At 39.5% G+C, this 13,038-nt stretch overlaps 3 protein-coding genes, 3 long non-coding RNA genes and 1 other non-coding gene across 7 annotated transcripts; all 7 read left to right on the top strand.

The window, feature by feature from the left end:
• Window positions 1-4,352: 4,352 nt before the first annotated feature.
• On the top strand, window positions 4,353-5,973 carry LOC145698569 (coiled-coil domain-containing protein 180-like). Its single transcript, XM_081775776.1, has 5 exons — window positions 4,353-4,557; window positions 4,616-5,140; window positions 5,349-5,540; window positions 5,581-5,747; window positions 5,796-5,973. Exons 1-5 carry the CDS (start codon window positions 4,484-4,486, stop codon window positions 5,939-5,941), a joined length of 1,104 nt encoding a protein of 367 aa, XP_081631902.1. The 5' UTR covers window positions 4,353-4,483; the 3' UTR covers window positions 5,942-5,973.
• Window positions 5,974-7,651: 1,678 nt separating this feature from the next.
• Window positions 7,652-7,988, top strand: LOC145700095 (uncharacterized). Its single transcript, XR_014134150.1, has 3 exons — window positions 7,652-7,677; window positions 7,715-7,879; window positions 7,923-7,988. It is a non-coding gene; the product is annotated as an uncharacterized LOC145700095 (long non-coding RNA).
• Window positions 7,989-8,065: 77 nt separating this feature from the next.
• LOC145700014 (uncharacterized) lies at window positions 8,066-8,456 on the top strand. The gene is made up of 2 exons (XR_014134129.1): window positions 8,066-8,267; window positions 8,320-8,456. It is a non-coding gene; the product is annotated as an uncharacterized LOC145700014 (long non-coding RNA).
• Window positions 8,457-8,609: 153 nt separating this feature from the next.
• Window positions 8,610-8,696, top strand: TRNAY-GUA (transfer RNA tyrosine (anticodon GUA)). Its single transcript is given in 2 exon segments — window positions 8,610-8,646; window positions 8,661-8,696. It is a non-coding gene; the product is annotated as a tRNA-Tyr (tRNA).
• Window positions 8,697-9,182: 486 nt separating this feature from the next.
• On the top strand, window positions 9,183-9,958 carry LOC145699225 (uncharacterized). The gene is made up of 5 exons (XM_081776488.1): window positions 9,183-9,282; window positions 9,325-9,470; window positions 9,515-9,562; window positions 9,627-9,703; window positions 9,747-9,958. The coding sequence occupies exons 1-5, from the start codon at window positions 9,210-9,212 to the stop codon at window positions 9,922-9,924; spliced, it is 522 nt and encodes a 173-aa protein (XP_081632614.1). The 5' UTR covers window positions 9,183-9,209; the 3' UTR covers window positions 9,925-9,958.
• A 790-nt stretch (window positions 9,959-10,748) lies between these two features.
• Window positions 10,749-11,354, top strand: LOC145697844 (uncharacterized). The gene is made up of 3 exons (XR_014133899.1): window positions 10,749-10,999; window positions 11,071-11,174; window positions 11,219-11,354. It is a non-coding gene; the product is annotated as an uncharacterized LOC145697844 (long non-coding RNA).
• Window positions 11,355-11,774: 420 nt separating this feature from the next.
• LOC145699607 (uncharacterized) lies at window positions 11,775-12,993 on the top strand. Its single transcript, XM_081776884.1, has 3 exons — window positions 11,775-11,962; window positions 12,612-12,771; window positions 12,811-12,993. Exons 1-3 carry the CDS (start codon window positions 11,892-11,894, stop codon window positions 12,991-12,993), a joined length of 414 nt encoding a protein of 137 aa, XP_081633010.1. The 5' UTR covers window positions 11,775-11,891.
• Window positions 12,994-13,038: the final 45 nt, after the last annotated feature.

Here is a 13,038-nt window from a genome sequence, read left to right as displayed (position 1 = left end):
CCTCCGAATCGGCCATCGCCAACTTTCGCTCCTCTTGCCAAGCTCTAGAATCTTCGCTGATCAAATCCACCGGCGAAATTCTCGAGTCCACCCTTATGGCGATGAACAAAAACGGCCTCTTGGTCGAGAAGGAGAACCGGAAAATCATCGAAAACGAAAGCATGGTTCTGAATCAAGTCTTTTTCGCGAATAATCGGACCTGTTCAAAGATCCTCAAGGCTCTCGCCACGGACCATACCTCCGTTGCGCTTCAGACAAGAGTTGCCTTCACAGAAAGAAAGAACGCCTGGATCGATGTCAAGAACGAAAGTGCCAAAGCAAAATTTTTCGAATACTTGGACCAGCAAGAGCTTAGAAACCCAAGCTTTGTGGAAGAAATTCTCAATGATTTGAGGGAGAATCAGAGTCAAGCAATTTCACGAAGAACTGATCTTCTTCTAAGTCTATCTGTCAAAGGATTCGAGATATTTTCCATCAATTTATCATTGTATCAAAAACAAAGTGTTTGATCGTAATTGAATTTATCAAGATCACTTTCAGTTGAAAAGGTTGATGAAAGTTTATTGAGTTTAAGATACCATAGTAGAGGTAAATCGAAGTATGATATCATGTTGAAAATGGAATTCTTTCAGCAAAATTTTCTCCGAAACCTCATTAATCAATCAAAGCCGGTAAGAGAGGAGAATTTTGCCTGTACGCCAATCACAGTCGAGGCTGCGCTAGAAAACCTGTGAAGAAAACCTGAGTCAGGGCCTGAGTAATCTGCAAAGAAAATATCCCGCAGACCCTGACTCAGGTTTTCTACACAGGTTGCCGAGCCCACATGCGAAACCCCCCCTATTCCCCTCCAATTTTTCGAATCCTGAATAAAGACCCTACCACCATGAACATGGACGAAACAACCATCTCCTCCATCATCTACGATCTCCACAAAATCGAGGCAGAGCTCGAGTCCCGCCTTCACGCGTCCCTCAATAATCTCCAGGATCATTTCCGATCCCTCTGGCATTCAATTGACGTCGAAGAGGAGAAATTCATCGCGATCGTCAAACGATACACAACAGAGGAACAATTCGAAACGACCCGGGAAACAGCGAAAATGTCAATATATGAACTCTCCGAAGATCATCAACGGCAGATTTACGAGCTAGACGTTGTTTTCGAAGACTTGTCAAGGAAAAATGCTGAAAAATAAGGAACAAATATGATTATTTATTATCTCCTTTTTTCAGTTATATTTTTTTCGAACACATTGTTCTTTAAAAAAAAAAGATATAACTTTCTATCTCCCTGAAACATATGTTCGATTTGGGGCCATTTTATGATACCGTCTAAAACAAGGCTTCATTTCTCACGTGACAGCTTGGAGTCAGCTTCACTTTTCTCAGCACCGAAAAGTCATAACAAGTCTCAACTAGCTTCAATCATCAATCTTCTTGAAAATCTTTCGACTGCTTGGTCCCGAAATCAACAAGAACTATCAACTCTTCAAAAATCGCTGGAGACAAATTTAAGGGACTGAGTTTTGATTGATTTTCTTTTTAAATATTTGTAAAATTTTTTTTTCATAAAAATTTATAATTCCAACTTGAAAAGCAAAAATAAGAAAAAGTGGCCAACGTATCTTGTGACCCTTTCAAGATGATTCTAAGTTATCATGTGAGGCAATAAACATTTATATTTTATGATTTTTATGTCGAAAACCAGCCATTTTTGCCAGTTTTGGCACAATTTAGAAGATTCTAGAACTAGGAAGGGCGAGGTGCTTTGGGCGCCCTGGGGGGGGGGGGTAGGGAGACTCTCATCCAATAAGATACGACTCGTATCATACGAGTATTCTTTCAGCCGACCAATAAGAGACGAGAAAACCCCATAAGTCCCCATTACCCTGATCATTTGCCCGCCCTAGTTCTAGAAAATCTCTTGACTTCGAAAACTCAGCTTAAACTCGGAAAAAGCATTGAGCGAACGAACCACGATTCAGCCCAACTCGAGCTAGAATCCTTCATCAGCCTTAAAACCGATGAACTGGCACAGGCAAACTCTCAGCAAATAATCGAGCGCTACGAGGGCTCCTTGGCAAAGCTCTTTGAGCAGAAAGACATAAAAATTGACGAGTTCAAAAACGCTTGTTCCGAACACGAACGGGCTTACCAAACAAAAGTAGAAGAACAAGAGGATTTCTTCGCAGCGGAAATCAGCCAAATCTGCAATTTAGAAGAAGAGCTTCTCGAAAATCTGCGAAATAAAAAGGAGAGCCCTTCGAACTCGCCGGAGTCAGAAGAGCAAGATGTTTCGTGGGGCCGAGAACTGGAAATTCGCGCCGCGAAAAAGGCCGAAAAGACGGCAAAAGGGGCCAAGAAGGATGGAAAACACGCGAGTCTTGAAAAACTTCCGACATTTAATTTCACAGCTGAAGATTTTGAGATCCACGATTCGGTTCCATTTTCGATCATCGCGGAAATCGGCGATGAAATTCTCACCGAAGAAAGTCTTCATCGAGCAATCAAGGATGGCTATTTGAAGAAAACTTTCATTCAAGAAATCAAGCAAGATTTCAAGCTCTTTGTCGCGCGATTTTACGAAGCTCGGAAATCAACGCTCTCTTCCGAAATCGAAAAATCCTTTTCAAAGAGAGAAAAAATCTTGGGAAAAGAAATCAAAATGATGAAAAAGTTCAACTCAAATCGCCTCGGAGAAATCAAGTCGGAAATTTCCGCCGTTCGAATTGAACAACTAAAAGACCACGAAAAGCTTCTGTCCCTCCATGAAGGAAACATCAAGGCGGAAATCTCCAATTTGATAAGTCAGTCGAAAGAATTGAACAAAATCGCGAAAAAACAACTGGAAAAATCGAAAGAAATTGGACCAAAATTGCTTGAAAAGATCAAGGAAACAAAGTTCTCGAGGGAACTGAAGGAGATAAGAAAGTTCTTTTGTAGCGAATTCGACAAGGCTGAAGATGATCTGAAGGAATCGATATCAAACAAGAGCAATTATACAATGTAAAAAATTATTACAGTGAAACCCCAACTTAAGGCCCAGCAACTTAAGGCCACTTTTTTGAAAAACCCCCAAAATCTGTCATCCGAAAAAAATCCAACTTAAGGCCACTTTTTTCCATTTTTATTCACAGTAAGTAAATCTCAGGAAAACAGGCGAGAAATGGGGAAGATAAGATATTTTTCGTAAAAAATTTCTTGGAATTTCTTTCAAATATGTTATAAAGAAACTTATATATTTAGAACTGTCTGTAGACATGATAATAACGAGAAAAAATTTCTAAATTTTGATTCATCAAGGAAAAATTAAAACCGTGAAATTCGAGTTTACAGGCCTGCAAAGCCTGTGAAACCCGTAAAACAGGACCTGTTCCTGTGTTTTTTATCCTGTCCAGTTTCCTGTTTCGCAGATGGGCAAAAATATGAAATCCCTGTTCCTGTGTACAGGATTCCGAGGCCAGATTCTGTCCCTTGCTCCAGAAATAGAAAAATTTTAGCGTCATCCAACTTAGTTGGAGAATCACCCAACTTAAGGCCATTTTTAAAATTAGCTGTCATCCAAAAAGTGGCCTTAAGTTGGGGTTTCACTGTATTACAATGTCAAATTGAAACACCCTAACCCTAACCCTAGCTTCATCCGTAACCCTAACTTGGAGTATAATCTGATTGATTGGATTAATTTCGATATTGAAAAAGTCAATCTTCACCAGTTTCAACGAGCAAATGGAGCTAACACTCTCTGAAGTAAAACGCGCCAACACCCTCTTTCTAAAGAACTATCAACCCTTTTCCTCGGGCGGCTGTTTCTCAGACTTTGAAAAAGAAGAAGCCGAAAAGAGACTGATCAAACTCGAGAAAAATCTCGTCCGGGCGATGAGAAACATCGGAAAGGAGATCGAAAAGAACATGCCAAAAAAAATGAGAGAGTTCGAAGATTTGAAGAAAGATTCAATTTTGAATATGGAGAATTTCGAAGCAGATCTTGATTTCATCGCTCGATTAGACAAAGAAATTAGACGGATAAAGATCGAAGTTTCGGGACTTATGGAAGACCATAAACTGTCCTTTAATGAGCTTGATAGGAACTCAACGACCCTGAAGATGATGGATCGTGCGATTTTATCTCCGACACATGAGTTTCCGAATGTTTCTCTTGAACAACTACAGAAGCAATGGAAGGAATGGGGCTTTATTTTTTGCTAAAATAAAATGACGCCGAGTCGTAAAATTTAATTTAGAATTAAATTCCGACGCGACCATAAAAAACTTAACCTTTGAAATTTATTATGATTTATCGTTTCTGCCAAAAAAATAACAGCCAGATAATTTAATAGCTCTTCCACCAGACCGTGCGAGAATCTGCGAATAAGATCGTTACATCCTACAGAACGAGACAAAACGATGAGTCGGCCTCTGAATTGACGGAATTTTACGAGAAATGGTTGTTGGAAAGGGAAAAGGAAAAATCTCCAAGCCCGAGTATGGAGCAAATAAATCGGTTTGGACGGCGAATGAGCTCGCTCAGGACGGATAATTCCGCCAGAAAAGCTCTCAGGTAAGATTTTCCATTATAATTAGCCTTTGAAAGTCCTCTTCAATCATCTTTTTTTCAGCAATAAAATCAGCCGCGGCCAGCAAAACACCACCGAAACCCAAACAACTGGAATCGTCCGCCGAATCATTCGAGATCCCAAATCTCAGTTAAAGTTTAATATTTTCGCCCTTGACAATCCCCCTGAAATCACCGATCTTCCGACGAAAATAACGAGCGAAATGATGGGCGCCGCGGATAACGCGCTTGAAATCATAGACGAGTTTTTCAAGAAAAAGGGGCCGCGGGAAGTTTTGTTCTGCAAAACCCCGGAGAATTTGGACAAAGCACTTTGCTACCTGGAAAATTCTTTAGAAAAAATTTATTCTTCCGGCCAAAAATCACTGCGAGCAGAGTTCAAACGATTCGAGGAAATTTCGCGATCGCTTGAAAAAATCGAGGGAAATCTTCCATCGAAAATTTTCAACAGCTGCTTCTCGAATTTTGAGAAAAGGATGAAAAGTGGACAAGAAGAGGTTCGGAAGAGGAATGAGTTTTTGGAAGATGCGCTAGAAGAAGCAAAGAAAGAGCATTTTAATCAGCTAAGGTAGAAGAATTAAGAAGACTCAGGCCACTAAGGCTACTAAGGCGTTTTTCTTTAAGATCAATTTTGAGAACAAATTTTTTATCTTTATAAAAAAGAAAAAATCTCATTTTTATGGTTTCGGCTTTTTTGCTTGAAATCTGAAAAATTGATGGTCTGAATTTCGGATTGCTTATCAGTTAGTTTATTGCCGATTCCAACGTATTTCTAGAGTCAACCTTGGGCACCCAGATGACCTTTGGAAGCTGGAGAAAATCAACGAGGAGGAAAACGACCGAGTTCTGCGCCAGTCAAAATTCATCAAGGACAAAGCGGAAGAGGAAATTGAAATGCTCACAGAAGAAATTTCCGCCTCTCTTTCACAAATATACAAGGAAACCAAATTTCTTTCAGACTCGTTTTCGTAAGTTTTCGAGCTTTTTCTTCTTTTTTAATATATTCAGGGAGCGGATTTTGTTCGATGAAATCATGGAAGAAAACCCTCATATTGAAAAATCGACGCTTCGAAAACTGGATTGCGAGCATCTACCGGTCTTTGAAAATGAAGAAATTCACGTGACAAAGAAAACACTTGCCCACCTTGAACTTGAAAAAGAGCGCCAACTCTTATGTAAGCCATTTTTTCTGAAGTAATTTTTCTTGAAATTTTGACTTTCAGATTTGAAGCTCAAAACTTTTTACACGGAGAAAAAACTCGCTGTTCGAAATGAAGAAGCAAATGCTCTGGAAGATCTTCACCGATGGGAAGGACATTTCGCCTCGCACCTTGCAGATATAAAACGGCTATTTTCTTCCTCGACCTGAAGCTGTTTTTTTACAAAATAAATATATTTTCATATCAATTAATCAGATTTTTTTGTGTTCAATGAATTTCGTCAATGAATCATTGAGACGAAAACGTTGTCAAATTACTGTCAGGGCTATTACTGTATAAAGGAGAACCTCTCTTGAAAGATTTGAAGATTGAAAGATTTTTTTCATGAAGACTCTTTTTCTTTTTATATTTTTAATTTTCCCTGCAGAAATCGAGCCGCTTAGTCCCGCTATCAAGGCTGAAATTAACCGGCCTCAAAATACGAATAACGACATGTTCTCCTATCTTGAAGATCGAGAAAAGATGCTGAATCAAGATAAGGATCAAATTTGAACAAAGAAAGGGAGGAAAAATTTTTGATTCAAAATGAGCTCCTGGTGGTTTCGTGAACGTCCTGAGCAAGCACAAAGAAGAGTCAGAATCTGATGAACCCCTTAAGAAGTTCTTGATGAATCGGTTGGAGACAGTGATGTTCAATCGGATGCTTACTGAACTTGGGCTAGGAAAAGAGTGGATAATCAGCTTTTTTGGACTAAACCAAAAAATAGAAGTGGATTTTTGAATAGCCAATAAGATTGCTGTATTTGGCCAGCCGGCCAATCAAAGCCCAGATCCATAAAATCACTTATTTTTCGGTCTAACTCGTTTTTTTTAATTGAAAAGAGTCTATTTGAAGAATTTTCTTACAGGTGGTATTTACAGTTAGTAATATACAGTATTGACAGAACTGAAATTTAGATGGCTTCGTAAGATTCTTCCCAGAAAACGATGGAATTTCCAGAATCGTTTTGAATAATGGAAATATTGTAGTTAATTATCGGGGCCGAAATCGTTTCATCCTCTTTTTCTTCAGCCAAAAACTGGGACTTTTTCATTTCTTTTGGAGCCTTTTCGAGTTTTAGGAGTTTCTTGAGCGTCTTTTTCAACTTTTTCATCGGAGAGTTTTTCGGAACTTGCTCGTCTAAAACCATTGAGAAGCGGCGGATGTTTTCGCCGGAGCATTCTTCGATTTCGAGTCGAGGGCCGGAGAGGGTTCGAACTCGAGTGGGAGTTGTGGAGATGGTCATTTTGAGCTTCTGGTGTTCTTTTGGTTGCTGTTTTTTTGATTTGATGATTTTTGCAAAAGTGATTTTCGTTTTATATGAAAAGAACAGGTGTGATAGTGGCGCTGAGGAGGAGGAGGAGTTAAAATGGCAAGGTCGAGTTAATTGCCCTTGACAGGTGATTTGAGCTGATGATGATCGCAGGTGACGGTACTCAGCTTGATCGAAATTAACGAGAAAGTGCACTCATAATGACTGATTTCGTATTCTGATAAGATCAAGGACTATGAGCATTGATTATTTACATTTTTATTAAAATAAAGATGTAAATGATATTGAAATTTAAGAGAAAAAAGAAAAGTATGTTTAGAAACTCAAAGTTCTTTTATTGCAAAAATATTTAATTCATTCTTGCAGAAACTAATTTGTGGTCTTTGATTTCTTTGATGCAAAAGCTTAATTATCCACAAAAAGAACGCGATGAAAAGATGATGAATGACATGCGACAATTTATTCATGAATCATGATTCATGAGTCTAAAATTCTGCAATCGAAAAGAATAAATTTGAGTGACAGGAAATGTTACGATTGTTCTAGATTTATTTTTTCATTTTCATTATTTTGCTCTTGCTTCTCCAGATTTGATTTTTTGAGAATGTTTGTTAGGTGCATTCTTTACCAAGGTAGGCCATTCATCCGCATTTTATTTACAGTTTGAAGCCGGGAAATGCCTCGAATACGCAAATTATGAAGACATAAACGACTACTTTTTGATCGACGAAGATGACGACGAAATCGAAACAGACCCGGATGAAGATGATGATGATGATGAAAAAGACATTCCCACAGACCCAGATGTCATTTCGGGATGGATTTATACTGTTGGTAAGCGAGTTTTTAATTAATGATTGCATTTAATTGTTTTGAGGAATAATAATTTTTACGATCATTGTGCTCTACTGCTTATGCTGCAGCGGCAGAGATGGAGATTCAGGAAACTTTTGAGAGCTTCACTCTTATTTCAAAATAAAGATCCGGAAAAAGATAAGCTCTTAAAACCAGCAAAGTCGCCAGCTCTAGCTACGCATCTGACACTGAACATGGAAAATCGAGCAAAGCATCCTATTCTGCGGCGAAGAAATCGGCCGGATTGATGGATAAATTCAAGCAGAATGTGAAAAAATCCTTTGACGTAGCGCTCGATACGGATTCGGACGGAAACGGCGTCCCACCAGCTCCTTCAGCCGCTGGCTTCTCATTCCAAACCAAAAAGGTGAGACTTCATACTTCGCGAAAAACGAGACGAGTTTCCACAATTTTTTTAGCGGGGCTTCAAGAATTTCTTCAAGCCAAGGACTCCGAAAAAAGACTACATGCCGCTCTCTGCCGAAGAGGAATCGATGAATCAAACGATCCAATCCTACCAGAATTAGATTTTCCTGCCATTTATTTATCACCACAAATTTCCTTCCCACACAATAAATTTTTATTTCAATAAAATGACGTCTTTTTGAACGGATTTTTTTTTCGCGCAGATTTCCCTGATAAATCGAAAGAAATTGTTATGTCAAAAACACGAAATTTTAAAAATAGATTCTCAAATTAACATTCTCAGCCGTCGATAGCTCAGTTGGCAGAGCGGGAGACTGTAGAGGGTTGAGCAGTTATCTCTAGGTCACTGGTTCGAATCCGGTTCGACGGAAGCTTTTACTTCCGGTCTTGATTTTTCCGCAAAGAAATTAAATATACCGTGCCCTTGTTCATTCTGCACTTTTTGAATGTGTCCCCTTGTTCATCTTTTGGCCACGTAGCCTTAATCGAATTTCTTTCCCTATTTTCTTGGCATTCTGAGTCGATTGCGAGAAAGAACAGAAAGAAGGTTCATATAAACAGAATATATATTTGGGTATCATAAACACGATTTTTATTTGATCAAACAAGACATTCATGTGTTCTTTCAAATCTTTATAATGTAACTTTCATCTTTCATCAAGTCTTATTCGAACATGCTGGTCATCCATGACTGGAACCGGCGTTTTTAACAAGATCCAACATGATAGTCACCAAACTACTGTTCCCCGAATCCAAAAAGAAACAAAACGATCGAAAATTTGAGCAGCGATAAAAATTTAAAACCAGCTCAAATATTCTCTGCGGCCTGATCTTTGCCATTCCCGGATCCAGAGAGCAATTTTTCCAGAAAGAAATCGAGAAAATGCGTCTTTTTGGAATCCTTGCTGCTGCCTCGCAGGCCACTGCGGAAATCATTGTCCCAGACATTATTCGAGGTAAGCACCGGTATTTGTGATTTGACAATCAGCCTTGCTAAGATGCTCTTGCCAAGTCGGACTGTGCTTCCAACACTCTTGAAAAATGCGCCATGCGGGTGAAGCAGGACATGGAGGCCGCAATCACTTACGAGAACTGGAACTGCATCGTTGCGGCTGAGAACGCTGGTCAATACTCCTCCCTCAAGGTAACAGAAAAAGCAGGAAAAAATGAGGGGTAAAAATTTCTAAGAACGATGGATTTGGCTACTACGATGCTAGCAAACGGCTTTACGCTCAGATAACGGGATCAAAATATTCTCTTTTTTCATCCGTTTTTCAATCTTTTTTGATCCCTTTTGCACTGTGGAAGCTACAGAGGCTATGATGTCAACCAGTCGCAGCTGACTGCTGAATGCCAAAAAGCCAACAACGCTTGCAGGTCGGTATCTCTTCTGATCTCAGCAAAAAAGCATTTGTTCTAGCACTACTGAATGCATCGCTGATTGGTTCAACGTCAACTACTACCAGAACCCATTTTGCCCGGACGGATTGAAGCTCTACGAGGCTCTCTTTCTCAAGAACACGTCTCGCTGGTCCTCGGCCTGGTACAACGGAGCTGCTGCTTGGGATGAGTTCCAATGCATCGCTTACTGCAAGTAAACATTCCTGTCTTCCAATATTTGAATAAATAACATAAAAAATATTTTCGCTTTCCAATCCAGGATCAAGCTTGTTCCGGAGAATATATCCGTCTTTCCATAAATAGGCTGAGAGGAGAAAGGTCACAGCATGGTCGAGCAGCAGTGGAAACTTTTCCCAGGATCAGGAGTCCTCCCCCTGGCTCCTGTCTACAGCCTGGCGAAAGGAGCTGAGTTTCCTTTCGTTTCGTTTTGATGCGAAAGTATCCCCGTCTCGTCCATAGCATTGGAGCCCGGCTTTTCAGTCTCAGCCTTGTCTCATCGACGGTCGATGATCGACCATATAACTAGCATGACATTTTCTCAAGCAAAAAAAGGGGGGGGGGGTGGCGTGACGAACCGACAAAAAATCTCGACAAATTTTTCGTGGGTGTCTACTCACCTTTTTATTGGCCGGTAAACAGAATTCAGGCTTCTGATTGGTTGAAAATTTCCACGCAAAATTTTTCGGATAATTTATTCAAAAAAATTTAAAGTTGACATAAATGAACATAAATGAGAATTGATCATTGCAAAAGCAAGCAAGCAGGAGTTCGTCTAGTCAATGTCTACACTGTGTCTAGTGCAATATAATTATGTTTATAGTAACACCTTGCTTCTACCAAAGAATTGATTCAACCGAGTCCCGTTAGGATCAGAGAGCCCAGACATGGCTCAAATTCTCGTTGATCTCCAAAGAGAGGGCGCTATAAAAATCATCGCGAGATCGAATATAAACTCGCTTGAGTTTATCAAAAATCCATCCAAAACAAAATTCATCAAAAGAAAGAATGTTTCTTCCGCTGGTTTTAATTCAAATTTCCGTCTCGACACAAATAGCTGACCTTCAAATTATCGAAAAAATCCGGGCCTGTAGCGAGCGCGCCGGAATCGATCAAAAAGTCATTCCGAGGATTTGCTATGAAAATCCAGATGCTACTCCCTTGATAACTCCAAATCATCTGTCAAGAGGGAGACGGTCGAATTTGCTCTTTAGGGGACATCATCAAATGTGCAAAATGCCCTGTCAAAGGGTGCCACTTTACATGGACGCTAATGTTAGTCTCTAGAAAGAATTGCTCTTATTTATGTTCTCTTCTTTCTTTCTTTTATCTAACTCAAAATTTAGCTTCTTGGGCGACAATTTGGCATCTTCCTGAAAAACTACGACGGTTCAAAACTCATCGACATCGGCAGCTGCCGAGGACACTGTATGGCCTTTCAGAATCCATTGTAAGTTTTACTCTCCCAATCTCGATATTCATGTTCTTTTCTAGAGGATCGGACATCAACCAAGGCTGCTTTCCGTCAAAAATGGAGACGTTGGATTTTGAATCAAATGGCTTCGTTTTTCAAAATGAGATGATCGTCAAAACCTGCCGCTGTGCTAGCTTTGTTAGCTGCCATTCATGATATTTTTGTGTTTTTCAAAATTCTCGAAATTCTCGAAATTTTCAAAATTTAGAAAATCTCGAAACTCTCGAAATTTTCGAAATTCTCGAAATTCTCGAAATTCTCAACATTTTCGAAGTTCTCGAAATTCTCAAAGTTCTCGAAATTCTCGAAATTTTCGAAATTTTTATTCATCAAAGAAAACTGCTTATTTTTCTGTGCATTTCTGTTATTTCTGATAATAAATCATTTAGATAAAATAATAAGCTGAAAAAAAGTCAGTCTTCCCAATAAATCAACACCGAGATTAATGTTTGCCAGTTGTATTTGCCGAATAACATTTTTTGGAAATTACAAACATTTATCATTTTGACTGGGTCCTATTTACATTTATCATCTTCTGCTTGTGTTGCCCGGCCAACGCTGCTAATCGACCAGTTTCGAAAGTCGTTTTAAGTTTAACCCATTGTCTCTCCAACACCACTCCATTATCCTCTTCCCTAAACAAGCACAAAAAAGAGAGAAGGTCTTTCATTTTCTAGCTTTTTTTTTACGAAAATGCCGAGTGAATCGAGAAAGAAGTCAGGATTTGGGGGCTTTCAACCTTCATATAGGGGAACTATATTCGAGTAAGTACAGAATAAACGGATTTTCTATCTACGAACAAAAAGAGAAGGGATAGTAATCCAAGCGAATCCTATCGGAGCGAGCTCAAGAATGTAGCCCAAAATTGCTAATTTTGTGGGCTAAGTGCGCTGAGCTAGCTCAATGAGCTAAGCAGTCGCTCAGCTCAGCTCAGGTCAATATTTCAAATGGCCTGCACAGCACAGCTCAGTCCCGCTCAAAATTGTGTCTGCTCAAATTCAGCTCAGCTCAACAGCTTTCGAAAAAGGTCTGCTCACTGAGCAGTGCTCAGCTATGCTCAGTTCAGCTCAATAATCAAAATATCTGCTAAGCTCAGCAAAACCCACTCTAAGGAAAACAAATATGATAATCAAAATTTCAAATTCTTATTCTTTTTCTTATTTAAAATTCTATTCGTGTTATTTTTATGATAATTCCGAAATTGCGTCACCCACATCCATAAATCCTCTCTTTCAATCAACATGATTTTTCCCCTCTGCTTGCTAGCCAAGGCGTCTTCTTCCATGAGGTCGATTCACAGTTTTACCCCGTAGATCGACATCTTCCAGGCCAGGGCCCAACAGACTGGTGCGAGAAGGATTTTCTTTCCTTGACGATTCTGAATAATATTGCCCCCAACAGCATTGTTTTTAGTCACCCCTTGGTTCAAAAAGCACGAAGAGGAATGCCATCAGAAACGTCATCGAATAATTTGAATTCGCTGAGGTCACAGTCGATGGGAAATTTGCCTCCAATGAAGACTGAATATACTTATCGATTCGAAGGCGAAAAATATAATATTCCGAAATATGAGGTGAGAAAAATATAAAATCACCATCAATTTTTTCTTCAGAAAAAAGACAAGCCGATTGATCCCTGGAATCTCGATGCAATGGTCGAGCAAAAACTAAAACGAACGAAAACGACCCTTAACTTCCGTCGAGGAGCCCTGCCTGCATATGGCGGTCACGTGCCTGGATACAAGTTTCGCTTTGGCGAGAGTTTTGCTGCTCTTTCTGTCAGAATTCCGAAATAAAAAAAAAAGTTTTCTTTGAGTTCCAGTTTCTCCATCGTTATTCAG

The sequence above is a fragment of the Oikopleura dioica genome, chromosome 2 (assembly GCF_907165135.1).
Source record: "Oikopleura dioica chromosome 2, OKI2018_I68_1.0, whole genome shotgun sequence".
Taxonomy (NCBI): Eukaryota; Metazoa; Chordata; class Appendicularia; order Copelata; family Oikopleuridae; genus Oikopleura; species Oikopleura dioica.
The sequence above is the reverse complement of the archived record's forward strand: the minus strand, read 5'-3'. Positions and strand labels throughout refer to the sequence as shown.